The sequence below is a fragment of the Bos javanicus genome, chromosome 1 (genome assembly GCF_032452875.1).
Source record: "Bos javanicus breed banteng chromosome 1, ARS-OSU_banteng_1.0, whole genome shotgun sequence".
In the NCBI taxonomy this organism is placed as follows: domain Eukaryota; kingdom Metazoa; phylum Chordata; class Mammalia; order Artiodactyla; family Bovidae; genus Bos; species Bos javanicus.
Window position 1 is genome coordinate 10,611,100 of NC_083868.1, and position 23,656 is coordinate 10,634,755.

The 23,656-nt window shown below is 41.5% G+C and overlaps 1 protein-coding gene across 7 annotated transcripts in view; it reads left to right on the forward strand.

Annotated features, from left to right (window-relative positions):
- APP (amyloid beta precursor protein) overlaps positions 1-23,656 on the forward strand; it is a 312,159-nt gene that overhangs the window by 45,290 nt on the left and 243,213 nt on the right. For all 7 annotated transcript variants that reach the window (XM_061424251.1, XM_061424401.1, XM_061424605.1 and 4 more), the window contains exon 2: positions 23,319-23,486. In XM_061424251.1, the coding sequence (XP_061280235.1) occupies positions 23,319-23,486 (168 nt within the window). The remainder of the gene's footprint in view (positions 1-23,318; positions 23,487-23,656) is intronic.

Below are 23,656 nucleotides of genomic sequence, written 5' to 3' on the forward strand. Positions count from 1 at the left end.
TATGCTGCTTAGAGCCAAACAGCATGCTTTATAATGAGTTCTGTGGGCACCTGGTAACACTCACTGCTCTCATTCCCTCCAAGACTTCTTTCCGGTTTTATTTATCAATATTTTGTCTTACTTAAAATGACTTGCTTAAATTTTGCTTGATCATCCATTGCAAATCTCTTTCAGTGTTTTTCAAGCTCTTCCAAATATGTTAAATGTGCCACAGTGGACGGTTTCATGGCCAAATATGTTTGCAAAACCTTGGTGTAGAAAAAGTTGAACTAGCTTCATTATTACAGGATTTTCTCAAAGTCTCCAATATCCATCTTGAAGGTTCCACTTCTCATATGTGTTTAACAATGAAATTCCCCCTCCAGTAGGAAATAACTAAATATCTTCTGGAAACTTTCTGAGAACACTGAGAAATTAATTGAGGCTTATATAAATACTTTGAAAAATGTGTCTTGAACTCTACCGGGCCATTTTGAGTATACACTATTAGTGAGATATGTGTATATATTAATATATACACGTGCATACTTGCATGCTCAGTCGTGTCTGACTCTTTGCAGCCCTCTGGACTGTAGATTGCCAGGCTCTTCTGTCCATGGAATTTTCGAGGCAGGAGTACTGGAGTGGGTTGCCGTTTCCTACTTCAGGGGATCTTCATAACCCAGGGACCAAACCCCTATCTCTTGTGTGTCCTGCAATGGCAGGCAAATTCTTTACCACTGAGCCACCTGGGAAGTCCTCTCTCTCTCTCTCTCTCTCTCTCTCTCTATATATATATATATATATATATATATATATATTTAATAATTTATTGGTATGAACTTGCAACAAAAAATGTCTTAATGCAAAATAAACTTCCTAGTAAAATGAATTTAATACTGCGGCTAAATAAACAGACTGAAAAATTCTTAACATCTTGAAATTTGCCACAGCTCTTTCACCCTGATAAGAATTGTTGTGATAGTACGCTGAGTAGACTTCATGAAACGTATATTAGACATTTTGAAAAGAGCTAAAATAGCCATTAACCTGCCTGAATGAAATATCTTCGATGGTTTGAAAACACTGTTGAGACCTGGTGAGTCAGACCTGCCACACTGAGCTTGTAGGTCATAGCTGTGAATGAGGACACACGGGTGTTGTCGTTACTGGTTTGTCTCATAGAAACAGCTTGGCAGGCAGACATCTTGCAGATAAACGAGGAAGATTGTCTGTTTCAAGTGGCATAAGACATTCTTTTCTAGTGTGTCATATCTGGTTATACAGTCAGCATTTTCTTGAGAGCAGAAAATCCCCTCTCAGAATTCTTGAATAAACAGCAGACAGCTTTGTGGAGATAACTCTCAGGAGATTTTAAGGACTAGAAATGCATTCATTCAGTCTCTTCAGATGTGTCCAGAAGCTTCTCATACTGGAATTCCTTCCTTTTTTTCTTCTTGCTAGAAACAAGCTGAGTCATTGTGGTTCACTCTTAAAACAAATTGCTTACCATCCACTTTATGTATATTATTGAATTTAATCCTCATAATAACCTGTGAGGTCAGGTGTTAACATATCCACTTTAGAGATAAAGGAAATCAAGTGTTAACAAGTGCCCCCCAAACAGAAGTTACATGCTAGACACAGCATGTTTTCCTTTTGATTCCGAGGTTTATAATGGTAACTTCAGGGGTGGGTTCCCTCAGCCCGTCCCTCCTACAGGCACCCTGAACCTGTAAGTCCCCTGAGGTCTCTAAGAGCTCTTTTAGAAAGTGATGGATTAAACCAGGTTCATAGTTGAGAGTACAGGACATAAAGAAGTTTCTGGAAACAGGCAATTTTTACTCATGACTTGTCATACAGTTATTGATGTATGTACCTTGTTAGTGTATGCTTGTTATTCCAGTAGAGTTAATGGCTTATTTAAAGGAATGCCAGTGGTTTAGCCCTCTCTCTCTTTGCCCAGGTCGTTCATTATGAAGCTATTGGATAGTATTAGAAAGTCTATTCACAGAGAGATGATCTGGCTGGATTCCTTAGTCTTGAAACCCTAGTTATAAGTGTGTGGTCCTACTTCCACATGAATTTTGCTCAGATGTAGTTACCACCCGTGTGTGTGTGTGTGTGTGTGTGTGTGTGTGTGTAGGTTGAATAATTAACCCTCACAACTTCTTGAGAGATAATTGTAATAGACTGACAAATAGGCAGTTAATAAAGTTAATTTTTTAGTATTTGTACAAAATAATTATGGCTTATTCTTGAGTAGAGTGGTTATTCTGCTTAATGTGAATTACTTTTGATCTCTCAGGTACCTTCAAAAATGTATATGTGTATGTATAGGGCTTCTCTAGTGGCTCAGTTGGTAAAGAATCTGCCTGCAAAGCAGGAGACCCAGGTTTGATCCCTGGGTTGGGACGATCCCCTGGGATCTTAGAGAAGGAATTGGCAACCCACTCCAGTACTCTTACCTGGAGAATTCCATGGACAGAGGAGCTGGGCAGGCTACAGGCTATGGGATTGCAAAGGGTCGGATACGGCTGTGCGACTTTCACTTTCCCTTTCATGTGTGTGTATATGGGGCACTGTCCTGTGCCTTGTGGGACCTTTAGAAACATCCCTCCCCTCCACCTACCAACAGTACCACCTGAGTTGTAACAACCAGCTTTCCCAAGATCCTTGAGCGTCCTCCACTGGAATCGGTTCATGGGGCTCAAAAGGCAAGATGGCTTATGATCCGTGTAGGTAACAAGCTTTCTATGATGGAGAACAGCTGAATAACATGGGCAAGGCTGGTGCCAGGGTAAAGCACTGCTTTACTGAAGATTGGCCATGCTTTATAAAAGAAAGCAGATGCTTGTGGATATTTGAGAGTTCACCCTCATTAGGCCAGAAGAGTTTAGTGTTATGTGCACACAAGCATAATTCCCTCTTTAGAAAAATGCCTGTAAAACATTTGAACAAATCTGAAAAGGTACTTCCATTCCAGTTACTAAGATTCTTATTTCTTAGAATTATATACCGTGTGTGTCTGTGAGAGAGAGAGAGAAAGAATGAGAGAGATCACAGCTGTGTGCCTCTCGGTTTGTTTGAACAAATATGTTTAAAAAGTCTTGCCCACGTAAGCAGTCCATACTTAGTTTTCTTGGTGGAACTTAAATCTTGCCAGCGCAACACAATGCCTTTCTCCCTTAACAGCAGGATACAGATTATATTGAAAACTCTTTCTCTGTCTTAGGGCTTATTTTTCTGTAAACATGTCAGAAAGACATCTCTGTGGTTCGAGAGAATGGGTTAGCAATGCAAGATTCTGGATCCTCCTGTCCCCTGGTTACATAGCCACAGTGTTCCATGACGGAACAGCAACTCTACACAGCTCCATTAAACATCTATAGTTTTGAAAATTAAAATTTCCTATCACTCAAGGCACGGAAATTTAGATGGGTGGAGGGACCAGATTGAGTATACGACCTCCTGGTGTGGTCTGGGGCGCACAGCTGTATGGCAGAATAGGTTGTTTTGTTAATAAATCAGGAAAGCCATGACCAGTGTGAGTGTTGCTTTACTTCTTCCACCCCCTGGGGACCCCTCTAGCCTGAGGCCCGTTGTTGTTAGCTGGGAAGGCACTGCAGACTCATACCCTGCCACCACCCCTGTGCTTGCTCCTGAAATTGACCAGTCTTCCCAGCTTCCCCGCCTCCACTGCCATGTTCTGCCCTCACTGCTCGTGCCTTACTTCTGTGGTCTTGCCTGTGCCCATCTCCTTTGTCCCTACATCCCAGGGCCCACTCTCCATTGTGCATAGTAAGCACAGTGAAAGCTTTGGGTGAAAAGGTTTCAGTGTTCATTTCTTTTCAAATCAGAAGGAAAAAAATGGCTATAATAATGAATATATGCTCATGACTCAGCTTGAATAACCCTCATCTTTATACCAACACAGTCCCCAAATGAAACTTTTTTTTTGTAAAGAATTTTTTTAAGTCTTTATTGAATTTGCTCTTCTGTTTCATGCTTTGTTTTTTATCCTTGAGACCTGTGGGATCTTAGCTTCCTGGCCAGGGATCTAACCTATATCCTCTGCATCGGAAGATGAAGTCTTAACCAGTGGATTGCCAGGGAAGTCCTCCCACATGTAACTTTTCTAAAAAGAAAAAATTATTTTTAATTGATGATGATTGACTTACAATGTTGGAGAAGGCAGTGGCACCCCACTCCAGTACTCTTGCCTGGAAAATCCCATGGATGGAGGAGCCTGGTAGGCTTCAGTCCATGGGGTCGCTAGGAGTCGGACACGACTGAGCGACTTCACTTTCACTTTTCACTTTCATGCATTGGAGAAGGAAATGGCAACCCACTCCAGTGTTCTTGCCTGGAGAATCCCAGGAACGGGGGAGCCTGGTGGGTTGCCGTCTCTGGGGTTGCACAGTCGGACACGACTGAAGCGACTTAGCAGTAGCAGCAGCAGACTTACAATGTTGTGTTGATTTCTGCCGTAAAGAACCTGAATTAGCCTTAAGCATATCTATATCTCCTCCGTCTTGAACCTCCCTCCTCCCACCGAATGTAGCTTTTTTAATAAACTTTTTAGAGAGGAAGGGGCTCAGGGCCACGCATCCCCTTCATACAAGGATAGGATCCTGTTCTTGCTCTCTTTGAAGTGTGGCGGTTGCTGCTCCCTGTGGCTTTGGAGATTGCTTACAAATTCAAGGTCGTTCAGGCCCAACACTGTCCTGGCTTTTACACCTCCTCTCCCCCGCTCATCCTATGTAGATTTTCTGCACCAGTTTCTGGTTCTGCATACTTCTATGCAAACTCCATTCTCCTCTCTATGCAAATCTAACCTTAGTCAATGCTTAATCACACCAGCATCTTGTATCAGCAAGTGGATCCTCTTCATTTTCATCCCCACCATTGCATGCTCATTGAAGTCAGCGGTGTTCAGCTCACCCCTTCATCCCCAACCTTGAATGAATTTGGTTCCAGGGAAATGTTTATCTTAATATATGGCCTCAAGCCAGCACGTTCCTGAAACTTAACCTAGGAGTCCAACGACTCTGAAAGCTTGTGTGTTTGTAGTGGGAAGGGCAGCTGTGTGATAATCAAAAGCATATGCTATTTGGCCCGACTGTTCAACAAATAGTTTCTCTCTCTTCCCTGTTGTATTTTCAGGTGTATTTTTTTTTTCACATGAGCCTTCACTTGAGGTGTTACATTACACTGAAATCTCTGAGGATCAGTTCTGTGCCACTGAGGGCTTTTAGCTGCAGAATTTTTTTTTTTTTTTAATAGTTGATTGGATGCTATCTCGAAGGAGTCTGGCTGTCCACACTGTTCATGCAATTCTTGGAGTCTAGTGAGATAATCTGATTTTTAAAATGCTGCCTGAATTGCAAAATCATGCTCTTTTCAGGAATGCGTTCTCAAAGAGTTAGAAAATTAACACTGAACCTTGTGGAACCACCTCGCTTTGTGTGCCCTATTTTTTTTCCCCCTAAGAGGAGTCTGAGGATCCTGAACAAGCTGAGTTGTCGCTGGCACGTGGGAGTTGGTAAAGGCAGGAGTGTGGGTTCTGCAGTTTCATTTCTCCACCTGAGGAATTCACTCTCCTGGTGCCACAAGAAAAAAACAAAATCTCACAAGCATCTAAGTGGAATTACTGTTCCACGCCCTCATTGATGATTACACTTTCTACATTTGAGTTTCTTATTGTTGTTGTGTTTCATGTCAGACATTCCTTAATCTTTTCCATAAATATTTATTGAATGCCTTTATATGAGGGGGAGAGAGAGAGAGGGGTGAATAGTTAAAGATCAAGGTGGATGTCCAGTAGACAGTGAAGTTCCTCATCTGTTTGTATTTACGTTGAAAAAAAAAAGGAATGCTTATCCCGCACACTTGAATCATTTAGACATTATCTTTATCCCAACAGATAGTATTTATTATCTTTATTCCGATAGATAGTATTATGGCATCCCATAATACTGTCACTGTTGCTTTCAGATTGTTTCCATGTAGGTCATATCTGGACCCCTGAACAGCCCTCTGGGTTCTGTCTTCACTTAGAGGTAAAGAAACTAAGGCTAAGTGACTGTGTTCACTGAAACTAACATTAAAAGTAAGTGGAAAAGTAAGACACCAATGTGTGTGTTTTGTTTTTTTTTTTCTTTTGACTCCTGGTTTTCTGTTGTTTCTGCGAAGATTTTGTTTTGTAGCTGAGAAAAGAGAAATCCACTGCTCCCTTTGTTCTGAATTATTTTCTCTTCCCGTTAAAGTGCCTTGGCGCCTTATTTAAGAAGGATAACCTACCCATGCTTATCAAGCAAATAGGCTGAAACTTGAGCCTTGAGTATTTTTCAGTTATAACCCTGGAGGAAGAGAAATAATCTTAGTTAACACTAAAAATGATAAGTTAACAGAAAACACTTGGAACAATGAGCAAGAATGCTGTTTGAAAGTTATCTTAGGTTTTTTACATCAACTTAACATTCTCTCTGATTTCTGTTATGTTTGCAAAGCAGTTTTCTTCTATGCCAGAAAGTCCCAGGAATGAAAGCACAGTGCTATGAAAGTGATAAGCAGACAGAAAAGGTAGATAGGTAAATATTATGCAACTTTGGTGAAAGGACAGAAACCAAAGGATAGAATGTAAATATCCATTGTGTTTCTCCAAAATATTTCATGATTTTTGTTTCCTGAAATCATTCTATCAGTATTCTGAAAAGAGGGAGATGAAATTCTAAGACCATGAATTCTTTAATGTACCTCATAGATATTTGAACTCTTATCCCATATAATGTATTTATTTACATTCTGTCTTACTCCAACAGGGTGGCTTCTTATTCTCTGAACATGAATATGAAAGTATGTGCATATGTGTGTGTGTATGAAGAGAAGAGACCAGAAGTAAATAATAAATATCTGAAATCCTCTGTCTCAATTCGCTTTCACAGAGTAAATTCTTTTATTTCCTCTTCATCCTCTTCCTATTTACCTCATCACCTGTAATGTGACTTGTGTTAAACATTTTTCAGAAACTTTTTCATGAAAGGTGTTAATTATCCACTTCCACTTCGGATCTTCCTCACACTCTTAATTGAAGGTCACATACTAATGGCAAGGACTGGTTGGTATCATCTTATAAAACACAAGCCCCTGTTTTTGTCAGGCCCATGCTGAAATATACAAGTATCTTAAATTTTGCGAGTATAACAGCATGCCAGCTGTCTCAACCGCTCCACCCCAGGCTAGTAGGAAATCTGATGGAAATGACTTCCTGGAGGGTTTAGTGGGGCTCTGAGGTTCACATGAGTGCCCTTCATCCCTCTGTGAGCTGCTCTGAGATTTCTTTTTTGAAATGTGTTCAAAACTTTATTTTTTTTAATTTATTTTTAACTGCAGGATAATTGCTTTACAATATTATGTTGGTTTCTGCCATACATCAGTAGAAATCAGCCATAGGTATACACATGTACCCTCCCTTTTGAACCTCCTTCTCACCTTCCCTGGGCTTTCCTGATGGCACAGAGGGTAAAGAGTCTGCCTGCAATGTGGGAGACCTGGGTTCGATCCTTGGGTTGGGAAGATCCCCTGGAGAAGGAAATGGCAACTCACTCCCGTATTCTCCCCATGGACAGAGGAGCCTGGTGGGCTATAGTCCATAGGGTCGCAAAGAGTTGAACATGACTGAGCGACTTCACTTTCTTTCCCACCTCCCACCCCATCCTGCCCGTCTCAGTTATCACAGAGCCCCGGGTTTGTGTGCCCTGCATCATACAGAAAATTCCCACTGATTATCTGTTTCACATATGGCAGTGTATATGTTTTAGTGGTACTCTCAACAATTTGTCCCATTCTCTCCTTACACCACTGCTCTGAGATTTTATTATCCTTATCATTGAAGGACAGCATTATATCTTAATGGAAAATGAGCATCTTTGTAAGGATCTTCAACCTTAGGAGTATTTTCATGCTATTTTTTAGTATTAGAAACTTTAAAGATACTAAGGGATATGGATAGTCTGAAATGTACTGGGTCCAGATATGGATACTGGCTCCCTCACTGCAGCCGAAGACTTGTTCAGTTGCTCAGTCGTGTCCAACTTTTTGCAGCCCTGTGGACTGCAGCATGCCAGGCTTCCCTGTCCTTCACCCTCTCCCAGAGTTTGCTCAAACTCATGTCCATCAAGTCAGTGATGCCATCCAACCATCTCGTCCATTGTCATCCCTTCTTCTCCTGCCTTCTATCTTTCCCAGCATCAGGGTCTTTTCCAGTGAGTTGTCTCTTTGCATCAGGTGGCCAAAGGATTGGAGCTTCAGCTTTAGCATCAGTCCTTCCAATGAATATTCAGAGTTGATCTCCTTTAGAATGGACTGGTTCGATCTCCTTGCAGTCCAAGGGACTCTCAAGAGTCTTCTCCAACACCACAGTACAAAAGCATCAGTTCTTCGGCACTCAGCCTTCTTTATGGACCAGGTCTTACATCCATACATGACTACTGGAAAAACCATAGCTCTGACTAGAAGGAACTTTGTCAGCAAAGTAATGTCTCTGCTTTTTAATATGCTGTCTAGCTTTCTCATAGCTTTTCTTCCAGGGAGCAAGCATCTTTTAATTTCATGGCTGCAGTCACCATCTGCAGTGATTTTGGAGCCCAAGAAAATGAAGTCTTTCATGGTTTCCCCATCTGTTTGCCATGAAGTGATGGGACCGGATGCCATGATCTTAGTTTTTTGAATGTTGAGTTTTAAGCCAACTTTTTCACTCTCCTGTTTCACTTTCATCAAGAGGCTCTTTAGTTCCTCTTCACTGTCTGCCATAAGTGTGGTGTCATCTGCATATATGAGGTTATTGATATTTCTCCCCACAATCTTGAATTCCAGTTTGAGCTTTATCCATCCTGACATTTCTCATGATGTACTTACTCTGCATATAAGTTTAATAAACAGGGTGACAACATATATATCTGAGATTATTGATATTTCTCCCCACAATCTTGATTCTAGTTTGAGCTTTATCCATCCTGGCATTTCACATGATGTATTTACTCTGCATATAATTTTAATAAATAGGGTGACAACATACAACCAAAGACTAGGAATCTCATTAACTACCTCTCCCTGTTTTTGCCCTCGTTGTCTCTCCACCTACATTGGTTTCACAGTGACTTGAAACCTGGAACCTAGTAGAGGCTATAAAGAATAATAGAGATGAATTTCTGGGCTGACAAAGAGCAGAGAAGTATGTTCTTTTCCCCCTTGTCCAAGTAGTATGGGTAACTCTTATGAATATATCTACTTCTGTACTATCCATGTCTATGTACGGTACATGACCTTACTGTGCATGTTCTCATTAAATGATCTGGCTCCGTTTATAAATCGAGTTCTTCTGGAAGCTTGTTTTCCACTTAGTTCCCTCCTGCTACTTGTTCAAACACTGTTGTCTTTCCCCTCTCCACCTAGTAATCCCTGGGGCCTCTGTTTCTTCTATGCTTTACATCATTGCAGTAAGTGAAAGAAATAAAGAGGAAAAAAAGAACTAACAAACTTTAAAAATTTGTAATGCTCACTTCAGCAACACATATATTAAAACTTGTACCTTAAGCCTAAGTTTTGTACCTTAAGCCTAAGTTTTATGCTCTTGAAAATTCATTGTAGTGCTATAGATAAGGTGCTGTTGACAAAAGTCCAGTTTAGAGCTGTGTTAGATCGTGAGGCATATGATATTGAGTAAAAGATAAAGGCTCTGTGAATCTGCCAGGTTAATGAGTGAGGTACCACAAATTTGTCAACATCCAGGGTCTCATATTAGGAGGACTCACCTTAGGAATAGTCCTAACAATTTAGCTTGAAAATAATGTAGGGATAGTGTCAGATCAGATCAGATCAGTCGCTCAGTCGTGTCCGACTCTTTGCGACCCCATGAATCGCAGCACGCCAGGCCTCCCTGTCCATCACCAACTCCCGGAGTTCACTGAGACTCACGTCCATCGAGTCAGTGATGCCATCCAGCCATCTCATCAGCCCAAGGCAATAAAATCAATTATATCTAGAGTTCATAGCTGTTCCACTTCTTGGCTATGTCTGTACACTAAACTCAGGTGACACTGAGACTTTAACTTTGAGACTTGTTTGGTGCCAAGTGGTATGATCCCTTTGTGAGGTATCAAAGTGCTTACCACAGCATTCCAGAACTCCCTGTGTCCCCATTTCTCACCCTGCCCTTTTCTCTGTACACACACCTGCCTCCTACAGCTGGGCCTGGGCTATGTGTGGCAAGAACTCTCCCTGCTTGTGTTCCACGGCTTTCAGCAATCACAAAGTGGTTGGTGGACTGGGTTCTTAGTGGCATGAGTAATTGATGATGAAATCTGCATGCCCTTTCCTGGAAGAAGTGTAATTAGAATGTCGTCTTGTTCAGTTGCTCAGTCGCATCCAACTCTTTGTGACCCCATGGACTGCAGCACGCCAGGCTTCCCTGTCCTTCACCATCTCCTAGAGCTTGGTCAAACTCCTGTCCATCAAGTCAGTGATGCCATCCACCCATCTCATCCTCTGTCGTCCCCTTCTCTTTCTGCCTTCAATCTTTCTCCCCAGCATCAGGGTCTTTTCTAGTAAGTTGGTTCTTTGCATCAGGTGGCTAAAGTATTGGAGCTGATGTTGTATTCACACAGCCACATACAAAATGTGAGCAGAAGCATCGTCTATTTAATAGCACTACACCATATTTATTAAAGTATTTCCTTTCAAAAACATTGAGTGACACAGACATATAGAACAAACGAGTAGTTCCCAATGGGGAGAGGAAAAGGGGGAGAGCAACATAGGGGATGAGCACAAACTATTATGTATAAAATAAGCTATAGGGATATGCAGTACAACATGGGCAATATAGTCAGTATTTTACAATTACTATAAATGGAGTACAACCTTTAAAAATTGTGACTCACTATATTGTACACCTATAACATATAATATTGTATAGCAACTGTTTTTCAATTGAAAAAAGCCAATTGAGTTAAAACAAAATGCATTTATTTTCTTTTTAAGGCCAGTGCATTTAAGCAAACTGTTTATCAGCTACAGACATATAAAGAAAAAGAAAAATCCTATCATCAAAATCTCAATTGGAACACTAAATTTTGGCTGGGAAAATTTCATAAAGTATATAAAATTTACAATCACAGGGTAGATTTGCTTATCCAAGTTTTTCTAAATATGCTTTAAAATTTTTCAATAGTAGGATTGAGTAATCAGTTTTTCAATTTAAATTTATGTTAATTACAGTGAACTCAAATGAACAGTTCAGTTCCTCTGTTGAACCAGCTGGTGCTCCCAGTATAGTTAGCCCTGGGTACTGGGGGCTCAATATCCGAGGAATGCTGACGGTACCATGTCCTTTGATATAAGGGACTTGAACATCCGGGTTTGATACAGAGGGTAGGGCAGGGGGGAGGACCTGGAACAAATCCTCTGTGGGTACTGAGGAACCTTATAACCATTTTGAGAATTCACTAAGACCCATCGGGTAACAATAGAGCAAATAGAAAAGCAGAGTTTCTAGGGGACCAGTACCTCAGCAGTCTGGTAGGGCTGACATCCGGGTTCCAAGCGGGGAACTTAGCTGTGAGGCTGTCACACAAAATTTTACTTCAGTATAAGGTCCTAGTGCTTAAAAACTTGCGGAAACAACCTCATCGGTGAAGAATCCTCCTGCAATGCAGGAGATGCGGGTCCGATCTCTGGGTTGGGAAGATCCCCTGTAGGAGGAAATGGCAACCTACTCCAGTATTCTTGGCTGGAGAATCGCATGGACAGAGGAGCCTGGTGAGCTACAGTCCATGGGGTCTAAAAGAGTTGGACACGACTGAGCGGCTAACACACATATACTTTAAAAATTCAGTTTGATTGTCTTCCTTCTGAAATAACGTTGGGCCCTGGTTCTGTCAGTACTTTATTTATTGGTGTATATAATACTTGCCTGTATTAATTTCTCTTGCTACAACAATGCTGCTAAGCCACAACCCAACCCAAAGTTCAGTGGCTTAAAGTAATAACAGTTTTTATAGCTCACACGCCTATGAGTCACCTGATCTTGGCTGAAAAATGAAAGTGACTCAGTTGTGTCTGACTCTTTGCAACCCCATGGACTATACTATACAGTCCATGGAACTCTCCAGGCCAGAATACTGGTGTGGGTAGCCTTTCCCTTCTCCAGGGGATCTTCCCAACCCAGGGATTAAGCCCAGGTCTTCCGCATTGCAGGCAGATTCTTTACCAGCTGAGCCACCAGGGAAGCCCAAGAATACTGGAATGAGTAGCCTATCCCTTCTCCAGGGGATCTTCCCAACGCAGAAGTCAAACTGGGGTCTCCTGCATTGTAGGCGGATTCTTCACCAACTGAGCTGTCAGGGAAGCCCTTGATTAAGAAGATCTTGGCTGAACTTGGCCAAATTTGATATAAAATAGTAATACTTACAAAATTGAAATTGAATGAATTATCTCTTGTATCTAAAGTGTGAGAAGTAATAAAGTTTCAATTTTCTCTGTAGCATTATGGGCTGAATGCTTATCTACCCTAGCTGTCAGAACTAATGGAAATCATACTGGAAAATAGTTCATTTGGTACCATAAGATTCCTTTATAGTGAATGCCATTCAAACCAGCATCCCCATGGAGCTCAGTTTCCACGTCCTTCAGCTTTTTAGCAATGTAGCTTAAATGCAGTAACTCTAGAGTGTGCCTTTAGCAAAACGCTGTCCTTTGAGATTTGCTCTCTACCTGTAAACTCTGTTTATTACTGCTATTAACACCACATTACTACATATTTTAAGGTGGCTTTATAGTAGATATAATACAGGAATATGGGGCTTCCCTAGCTCAGATGGTAAAGAATCTGCCTGATGCAGGAGACCCAGGTTCAATCTCTAGGTCCGGAAGATCCCCTGGAGTAGGAAATGGCAACCGACTCTAGTATTCTCGTCTGGAGAATCCCATGAACAGAGGAGCCTGGTGGGATACAGACCATGGGGTCACAAGAGTCAGACATGACTGAGTGACTAACACACATACACAATACAGGGATATGCATATATAGATATGCTCATTGCCTGTGAATGTGCTCATTGTTGACAAATTAGCAAACAGAGATAAAATAACATAAGCCTTGAAGGGACATGCATTCACAATTTGGACTGTTGGGAATTCTGGGCCCCTACGTTGGTGATTCGATTAGCTGTTTCTGATTTAAGGTAAGAACTAATTTAAGAGAAAGTTTTCCCTTTTCATATCTGGGGCAGCTTCTTAAAGAGGAGAACTTCCCTGATGACTCAGACCGTAAACCATCTGCCTACAATGAGCGAGACCCAGGTTTAGTCCCTGGGTCGGGAAGATCCCCTGGAGAAGGACATGGCAACCCACTCCAATAATCTTGTCTGGAAAATCCCATGGACAGAGGAGCCTGGTGGGCTACAGTCCATGGGGTTGCAAAGAGTCGGACACGACTGAGCGACTTCACTTCTTAAAGAGGAAGCTACCAAAGGTTACTAAGTGTTAACGTCTAGGAGTTTAATTTAGAAAATGCAGATTAAACATTTAAATCTTTTTTAAAACTGAATTTGTTGCCCTTTTACTTGGTCTAAAAATATTTTTAAGAGCCAGTAGCAAAGAACTGCAAGATACTACTATCACCAGGGAAAAACTTATTTGAAAATAATATTCAAGAACTGAAAATAAAAATGCTTGAGAACTAGTAGCAGGAATGCCAGCTGGTTAACTATGAAAAAGAGTAAGCGTGGACTTTGGAGTAAACAGCTGTAATTAGACTCTTAGGGAGGTTTTGAGCATTTCTGATTATCTAAGTAGATGTGGAAGTGAATTATCTTGGTTCTTCTGAGAGTCAAATGAGAAAGGCCTAAGCAGCTGCTTCCATTTTTGCCCTTAACTCTGTTTCTATCTTCATGTGCATATGATCAAGGCTAATGAGATATAACAATATTGACAGTTAAAATAATAGAAAAATCATGATACAGTATGTTTTTGTATGTGAAACATGGCAGGAAAACTACAAGATAGAATTAAAGAGATAAACGTCAAAGTGACCGACGTTGAAAAGAATTTGGATTGTTACATCAGAGCACAATAAACACAATTATACGTGGTATAGGATGTATATGTATATATGCATTCAGTTAAAAGATCGGACATTTACTCTTTAGGACTAAATGGGCATTAATTGGATAGAAAACTATGGCCTAAGAGTTTGGTTGGTTGACCTACATGAGGCTTTGTTTTTTTTAATTCCAGTTTTATATCTATTCCAGGCAGTGGGCATCACTCTTCTTGGGCCTGCCTAAAATTTGTGCTGTAAACATGGGTAATTAATTCCATGAGTGTTGAATAGCAAACTTTTCTGTTAAGAGAACTCTTGATTTTCTGCTGGGCACCAGCAGCAAGAATTTATTTACAGGCCTTTGTTGTAAGGAATCTGGGATCAATTTTAGAATACCTATCCTTTAAGCAGAAAAAAAAAGTTTGATACTATCAAATAACAAAACTAAAACAATTTAGTAGTAAGTTTGATGTCCTTCATTCAGAGAAAGACAGTCCATGGATTGGGGGAGTACAGTGTCTTATAAGTACTATTGTAAAGACATTTGGTGCAAGAGTGAATTTATAGAGCTTTAGTTTTTTAAATTAAATTTTATTGGAGCATAGTTGTTTTATGGGCTTCCCAGGTAGCGCTACTGGTAAAGAACCTGCTTACCAGTGCAGGAGTCATAAGAGACATGAGTTCAATCCCTGGGTCAAGAAGATCCCCTGGAGGAGGGCATGGCAGTCCACTCCAGTATTCTTGCCTGGAGAATCCCATGGACAGAAAGCCTGGAGGGCCACAGTCCATAGAGTCGCAAAGAGCGACCACCACTGAAGTGACTCAGCACTCATGCCCACGTAGTTGCTTTGTGATTTTGTGTTAGTTTCTACAGTACAGCAAAGTGAATTGGCTATCTGTATATATATTTCCCCTCTTTTTGGATTTCCTTCCCATTTAAGTTACCACAGAGCACTGAGTAGAGTTCTCTGTGCTACACAGTGTTGTTCAAGCACTAAATCATGTCCAACTCTTTGCACCCCATGGACTGCAGCACGCCAGGCTTCCTTGTCCTTCACTATGTCCTGAGTCTGCTCAAACTCATGTCCACTGAGTCAGTGATGCTATCCAACTATCTAATCCTCCACCTCCCCCTTCTTCTCCTGAGTTCAACCTTTCCCAGCATCAGAGTTTTTTTCCCAATGAGTCGGCTCTTCACATCAGGTGGTCAGAGTATTGGAGCTTCGGCTTCAGCATCAGACCTTCCAATGAATATTCAGGGTTCATTTCCAATGGGTTTAATGGGTTTGATCTCCTTGCTGTCCAAGGGGTTCTCCAAAGAGTCTTTTCCAGCATCACAATTCGAAAGCTTCAGTTCTTCGGCACTCAGCGTTCTTTATGATTCAACTCTCACGTTTGTACGTGACTACCGGAAAAACCATAGCTTTGACTATATGGATGGACCTTTGTTAGCGAAATACAACCCAGTAGGTTCTCATTAGTTATCTATTTTATACATAGTATCAATAGAACTTTAAAAGAGGCAATATGGAAATGGATTATCTAGAGAGGTCGGGAAGGGAATTTCCTTACAAGGCTGCTGCTGCTGCTAAGTCGCTTCAGTCGTGTCCAACTCTGGGCGACCCCATGGACTGCAGCCTACGAGGCTCCTCCGTCCATGGGATTTTCCAGGCAAGAGTACTGGAGTGGGTCGCCATTGCCTTCTCCGCCTTATATGGCTAGCAGGTCCTATTTTCAGGGTAAATCAAACTCACGCTCAGCTGGAGGACTGTGATTGTGTGTTAGGATTCCTTGACAGGTGTTTCCCTCACGTGCAGGCTGAAGTAGGTGTAGACTTGTGATGTGGGCTGCACCCCTGGGATGGCCTCCATGCTGTGTGTCTCAGTTTAAGAATTAGTTTTATCAGTATCAGCAGAGGCCATGGATCCATCTAGGAGCTAGAACTGTCATTTGAAGCCAGTTCACTGGTGTCCCCAAAAGAATACACATTTCAAGGAGTGAAATATGTGGATTAGATCTCTGAAAGGGATGCCTTCTTTCTTCACTCACTTGTGACAAGTCATTTTTAAGCCTGAAACTCGAGCTCTGATCTTCCTAGGTAGCACAGTGGTAAAGAATCCACCTGCCAATGCTTGAGACTCGGGTTTGATCCCTGGGTCAGGAAGATCCCCTGGAGGAGGGCATGACAACCCACTCCAGTATTCTTGCCTGGAGAATCCCCATGGACAGAGGAGCCTGGCGGGCTACAGTCCCATGGGGTCACGAAAGAGTTGGACACCACTGATTACGCACGTCATGTTGTCAAGCTCTGAAATAATTGTACAGCAGCTAATGAGTGTAAGGCGTGTAGCCCCTCTCCACACAGGTAAATTGAAGCTGTGTGTGCAGTTTCGGTAATCACATTTCAGTTTCCTGTATGCTTTGATTAGCTCCTCTGTTCTTTCTCACTACAAATACACACACCCACACACCGGGGCCAAACCTTGGAAAATTACAATTTTCCATTTTAATTTGAGAGTCACCCTGGTCACATCAACAAAACCCTTGATGGCATAGGTCCAGCTCCCAGCTCTGCCTGTTCATACTTCTGTGACCTTAAACAAATTCCTTCAGAGCCTTTTCCTTCTGCTTAGAGTTTAGACAGATGATTTTACAGATTGTTTCAGTTCTGTGGTCCTGATTTTAATTTCATTTCTCCTCTGTTGGAGACAAAATGGGCAATTGTAGATGGTCTGCTTCTGCTTAAGTTACTGTTGTTGTTGGGTTTTGGTTTTTTTTTTTTTTTTTTGCATTTAAAGGAAAGCCTTGCTGCTGCTGCTGCTAAGTCAATTCAGTCGTGTCCGACTCTGTGCGACCCCAGAGACGGCAGCCCACCAGGCTCCCCCGTCCCTGGGATTCTCCAGGCAAGAACACTGGAGTGGGCTGCCATTTCCTTCTCCAATGCATGAAAGTGAAAAGTGAAAGGGAAGTCACTCAGTCGTGTCCGACTCCTAGCGACCCCATGGACTGGAGTCCACCAGGCTCCTCCATCCATGGCATTTGCCAGGCAAGAGTACTGGAGTGGGTTGCCATTGCCTTCTCTGAAGGAAAGCCTTACAGATCTTCTTTTCCTTTGGAGACTGAAAATTTGTTTGTTAAGGATTAAATGAGGCACTTTATTTGGCCTTGAAAGGAGTTCATGCTCATATCTTCTTGATTGTGATGCTGCCGAATAATTACACTGAAAATGGAAAATCTGAATGTTTTAAAATATTTTTGTGCGTGTGCAAGGGGTATAATTGTATTATGCCCAGGCTAACGGAAAATTGTTTATATGAGGAAACCATGGCTGTGATAGAAGTAGCATCATATTGTACTTTTTAAAAGATACTCACTATATAAAATCTAATCACTCCAAGGAAATTGTGTACTGATTAAATAGTAGTCAGTACTCAGCTATAGGAGGCCAGCTATTCAGACCAGTGAGAAGTTCGTTTAAGTGCAGAAACCAGATGGTTTTCGTTAGCCACAAACCCTAAAATTACATAAATCCACGGATGCACTAAGCTATGGATCTGTGCCTTCTCCTTGCCAAGTTAGACTTCTCGGCCAGTGAAACAGAGAGTTCCTTGTTCCCTTTCTCTTTTAGTTGGGACTGTGTGGGGAGGAATGCTGCCAAGCCAGCTCTATAAGGAATTTTGATCTCCTTGATGATAATAAAGAGAAACTTTTTGGAGAAAGGGAACACCCAGTTTGAAAGACAGTGAGAGAACTTGTTTGAGAAGTTGGTTTTGTGCTTGTAAATTGCACCGATTCTGGCTAGGTGTAGGTTTCCAGGGTCACTTCAGCAGAGTGGCCCAGATTAGGTATATATATTTTGTTTGTTTGTTTTAATTTCTCCTTCAGCTTTTTAAAAGCTGTTCTCTAGCTAACTTTCTTTTGGAAAGTCCATTTTCACTTGGGTAGCTTATCTGTATATGATGACCCTAAAATACGGAGCTGGCAGCAGATGGTTGTTTTTAAAAGATTGACAGCATTTTTTAGGTGTAGCTTTGGGTCTCTGTAGTTCAGAGCATTCTGTAAATAGCCTGTTGCTTCTGAGGCAATGTGCATGCGCCATTGTTTCGGCCGGTTATTCTGTTCCTTGTCATTGAGCACTGTTTTCCCATGGGAAAGCATCTTTGGTCTTATGATGTCAGTGGAAAGTCATTCAAGTTATACGAATTATCTTCGTCTTCAGTCTCTCTGAAATGCAGAGACTATGAATGGCCGCTTATAGCAGGGTGCCAATCTTTTATGTGTTGTCTTAGATTTCTGCCAAGTAACATTAAGTTGTTACTTTAGATGGTGTTAAGATGAAAGCAAAATTAAAGTAATAGTTATTTAAGTGGATATATTTCCCATCCACTCAAGAGTTTATCGTTTCTATTAAAAAGAGAAATGTTTTGTAAAAGTTAGGAATAATTACCTTTAGGATGACTTGGTCACTAGCTGCAAATAATTTACTCTAGGATGGAAAGATTTCAGTTTTAAGAGTGTTCATTTTAACAAGCCCTGAAAAGGACATTGTGTATGATGTATTAAGCCATTTTTTGAGGCTTCATTCAGGGAAAGGGATTTGGGTGAACCTGTTGGGCCCTTGGAAGGCTAGGTATTATCTTCTGTGTGACCCCCTTGGCGTGGTCATGGTCTCCTTCTGTTTGACTGCCAGCGAGTGAGTGGGCTGCTCTCAGAAACCAGGCTTTGTTTCTTAGATGGGTTATTTGACACCAGTAAGGATCCTGGGTTGTTTGTCTTAATTAACTGAACCAGGGATATGTTACTTAAAACCTGAAATTCTTTGCAGGCAGACTTCATTAAGAATAGAAAAGTGTCAGGTTCGGTTTGTTCTCTACTATTCCCTTACTCTGATCTTGCGCATGGCTGGTGTTGGCTTGGAAAAGAATTTTTGCCTGAGAAATATGTTTTTGTGATTGAAGTATTTATTTATAAAGGGCTTCTTGTAATGTCAGATGTCACAGATATGCACATACAGCCAATTTTATAATTTCCAGCATAATAAGTTGTCCTAAGTATTCAGGAATCAAGGTTTGAACTATTAAACAGCTCCATTCTAAGAAAGTGGGCATGTTAATGATCATGACTCTCCATACTTTTTTTTTTTTTTTAAGTTAATACTAAATCTCATCTGGTAGAAATCTGAAAGGAATTGAAGCATATGTCTTCTTAACTCCCATTGTCAAAAGGAGAAAACCATACGCAATTAAAGATGTATTCCAGTAAGATGATAGGGCCATAATCAGTTCATTTGAGGGGAATGAGAGAATGATTACCACCACTTGGTAGTGGGAATATAGAAACATACAAACAGATGGCAATTAAAATAACTGTAAAGTCAAAAAGACAGAAGAATAATGAAGAATGGAAAAAATAGAAAGACGGTAAAAAGTCAAGGTAGGAAAAGTGGAGAAACATTTGATGTGTTTGTCTGATAGAGTGGCCAGTTGTCTCAACTTACCGGTGCCTCTGACAGTTTTAGCGCTAAAAGTCTCATATCCTGGAAACCCCTTAGTCCCAAGCAGACTGGTTGGTCATGTTATTATCAGGATAAGCACTTGCCTGACTTACTGCTTTGTCCCTAAAGACACAGTGCCTAGCATGTATTGTATACTCACATTTACTGAATGAAGAAATGTTAGTTGCTTTATTTATGTATTATTGCCATTGTTATATTTTAGTTGCCACTCAGCAGCAAGGAGGTGAAAGACTTCTTCAAGTAGGTAAAAGAGAAGCAATGGCCTAATCTTTAGGAATGTCCTATTTGTGGCATTGAAGGATTTTGAGTTAGTAAGAGGATAATCAGAAAAATAGAGAGCCAGGCTAGTTCATTGCAACAGAAGCCAAGGGGAAAGACTTGCAAGGAAGAATTCAGGTATGGCAAAGAAACTGAAAAGTAACAGGTATTGGAGAAAAATACTTCCCTTTCTCAGGAAGTTATATGTAACCTTTGAGAAAATTGTTCCAAGGGTGGGAATGTAAACCACACTATAAGAGTCTTAAGAAGCAGGTAAGAAGGTGGTATCACTGAGTATTTAAATCACCATCTGATAGGATTTGTTGGAAAAAATGAAAAAATAATAGTTCTTCTGGAGCAAAGATAGGTAAACTGGGGGCCACTGGCCAGATCTGGTCTATTGCCTGTTTTATGAAGAAAGTGTTCCTATGAAGCACCACACCCATGTTGTCTGCGGCTGCTTTTGCACTGCAGCAAGGGACGTAAGGGCTTCCCAGTTGGCGCTAGTGGTTAAGAACCTGCCTGCTAATGCAGGAGACATAAGAGACACAAGTTCGATCCCTGCGTCAGGAAGATCCCCTGGAGGAGGGCACGGCAACCCACTCCAGTATTCTTGCCTGGAGAATCCCATGGACAGAGGAGCCTGGCGGGCTGACATCCATAGTGTTGCAGAGAGTCCAACATGACTGAAGCGACTCAGCGCACACACAACAGAGTTGAGCAGGTACAAGAGACTGTACGGTTCACAAAACCTGAAATATTTACTATCTGGCCTTTGACATAGAAAATATGTTGACCCTCCCTGCTCTAGAATATAACAGAATGGAAGGAAATATGTTTTGTCTATTTGCTTTTTTTTTTTTTTTCAGTAGAGGAGATCCGAGCATGTTTGTGGATGTATTGTGAAGCTGGAGAAAAGGAAGAACTTATTGGGTATCTTATTGTTGTGTAATAGGTTACCTCAAAACTAATGGTTTAGAATAACAAAGACTTATTATCTCACTTTCTGTGGATTGAGAATTTGGGAGTGTCTTCTGGGTGGTTCTGGCTCGAGTTCTTTCTTGAGGTTTCAGTCATGTCAGCAGATGAAGGCTTGATGAGGCTGTAGGGTGTTTCCAGGCTCATTAATGTTGCTGTTAACAGGAGACCTCGATTCCACATTACATGGGCCTCTCCAAAGGGCTGCTTGAGTGTCCTTTCAAAGTGGCAGCTGGACACCCGCTCCTTCCCAATACCAAGTGATCCCAGAGAGCAGCGAAGCAACCCTAATGCCCTTTACAGCCTTGCCTTGGAAAACATATATCATTTTTGCCCAATTTTATTTGCTGCAGCAGAAAAACCCTGAATATTTTATGGATGACAGTGATGAGAGCATTAATCTAGGAAGTAGGGACTAGTGGGACTCTTGGAAACTGGCTGCCATGGGGGAGAGAAATTGATACCTCATGTTCCTTGAGGGGAGGATTTGGAATGAAGGGCTTTCGTGTTGACAAGGAGATAGAAACTGTGGTGAACTCACTGTGGAGAATCTGAGGTACAGAGAAATGCTGAAATAGAGAGGGGGGGAGTTTATTCAACAAAATTATTGCCAACCATGGTAAAAGATCATTAGTCTCGCTGTTCAGTTAGGGGTAAGTTCTCGAGATTCTTAGACTGGAAGTCTTTGGGACAAGAATGAGTTTGAGCAGAATAAAGTACCATGGCGAATACAATGGTGATTTCATTGTTAGATTTTCAATTCCTTGACAGTGGAATTTAAAAATAAATGTATTAATACATAAATTTTATGTATTTATATTATAAATATATTTTATGTCCTTCATTGCATCTAATATGGGGGGCCTTGTCTATAGGTATCTGACTACTTGACTTTCTTGCAATGTTATTATCTTACTACTTAATTCAGTAAAATGGACAAAATTTATATGCTGTTTTTTGAGGATCAAGGCATTGAATTTACTCTTATTCCCTCAGGAAAACTGTGAAAGTTAACGTTTGTGGAGCGTTCTGCTCAGACGGTTTCTTTGCGTCTGTTGGAGCATGGGCCTCTCGGTTTCCGACCTGGAAATTACAGAGGAATTCCCTGGTGGCTCAGATGGTAAAGCATCTGCCTACAATGCGGGAGACCCGGCTTCAATCCCTGGGTCGGGAAGATCCTCTGGAGAAGGAAATGACAACCCACTCCAGTACTCTTGCCTGGAAAATCCCATGGACGGATGCTGGGTAAAGCCCCAAACTGGGGAGCTGAGGGATCCCAGCTACTCTGCTGATGATCCAGTACTATGGTTTGCATTGCTGTTTGTTATCTCGGGCATCAGAGAAACAGAATCTTACTAAATACATTTTACAAAGCAGAACTAGAAATGTTGAAAATGTTACCTGAAACATGGTTTTAGAGATTGTGCCCAGGAGCTTTTGCTCAGGTCTGAGAGGTCTCAGTTGGGTTTACTGCAAGATTTTTTTTTTTTTTTAAAGGATAAAAATCCTCTTAGGGATTTATGGACAAAATATATATGATGATGACTAGAATGGACAGATGTTTGATCTATTTTTACATTTCTGTGGGAAGAAGTGTCAGGAAGCTCTTTCTTTAACCGAAATCTCTTGATGTAATTTTAGTGTTGTTGTTTTTTTCCCTCCTGTGAGCAATTTTTAGACATGATACAAGTTATTCTAGAATCGCCCGGTTCCCAGCTACATGAATGGCTTCTGTTGGGAGTTAACTCTTCTTGGCATGGACCTCACACATTTCCTCTGCAGCTGGATTTAACCAGGGAGGAATTACTTGGCCACCATGTCCTGTCTTTTGCTACTTTGGTTTTGAATAAGACTTTCACTCTTGCCAATTTATTTTTCATCTCTTGCTGATTTTTTTTTCCTTTTTGAGTTATCAGAACCTCGTAAGTGGGGTAGTGTGGATATTTCAGAACTTCCATTTTCCCCTTTTAAAAATATTTATATGGGAAATTCCCTGGTGGTCCAGTGGTTAGGACTCAGCGCTTCACTGCTGTGACCCAGGATCAATCCCTGCTCGGAGAACTAAGATCCCACAAGCTGTGTGGCATGGCCAATATGTGTGTATGTATATGCTGTGCTGTGCTTAGTCGCTCAGTCCTGTCCTACTCTTTGCAACCCCATGGACTATAGCCCACCAGGCTGCTCTGTCCATGGAATTCTCCAGGCAGGAATACTGGAGTAGGTAGCCATTCCCTTCTCTAGGGCATCTTCCCGACCCAGGGATCAAGCCCAGGTCTCCTGCATTGCAGGCAGATTCTTTACCATCTGAGCCACCGGGGAAGCCCAGCACACATAAAGCTTTACCCATAGAGACTGATAATTGAGAGTTCCCAAGAATAGAGCTGTTTTTTGCATATGTCCATGCCATGTTTCTTCATAGCCCTTCCTCCAGCCTCCACCCCAGAGCTATGGATTTCTGTAACTAACCAAAAGCTCCTTTTGCAGGTGCCCACTGACGGCAATGCCGGGCTGCTTGCGGAACCCCAGGTGGCCATGTTCTGCGGCAAGCTGAACATGCACATGAACGTGCAGAACGGGAAGTGGGAGTCGGACCCGTCGGGGACCAAAACCTGCATCGGCACCAAGGAGGGCATCCTGCAGTACTGCCAGGAAGTGAGTCTCCGTGCTGGCCGGCGGTTCATGCTGGGCCACATGCGTGCTTCTTGTTCATTTAACTTCTTTCACGTTTGTATTTTATCATTTGCAGTGAACATCTTGGTTCCTAATGATTCCCCATACCATATTTATTGGCTTTATCCTACAGTATGCATGAATATTTTTGA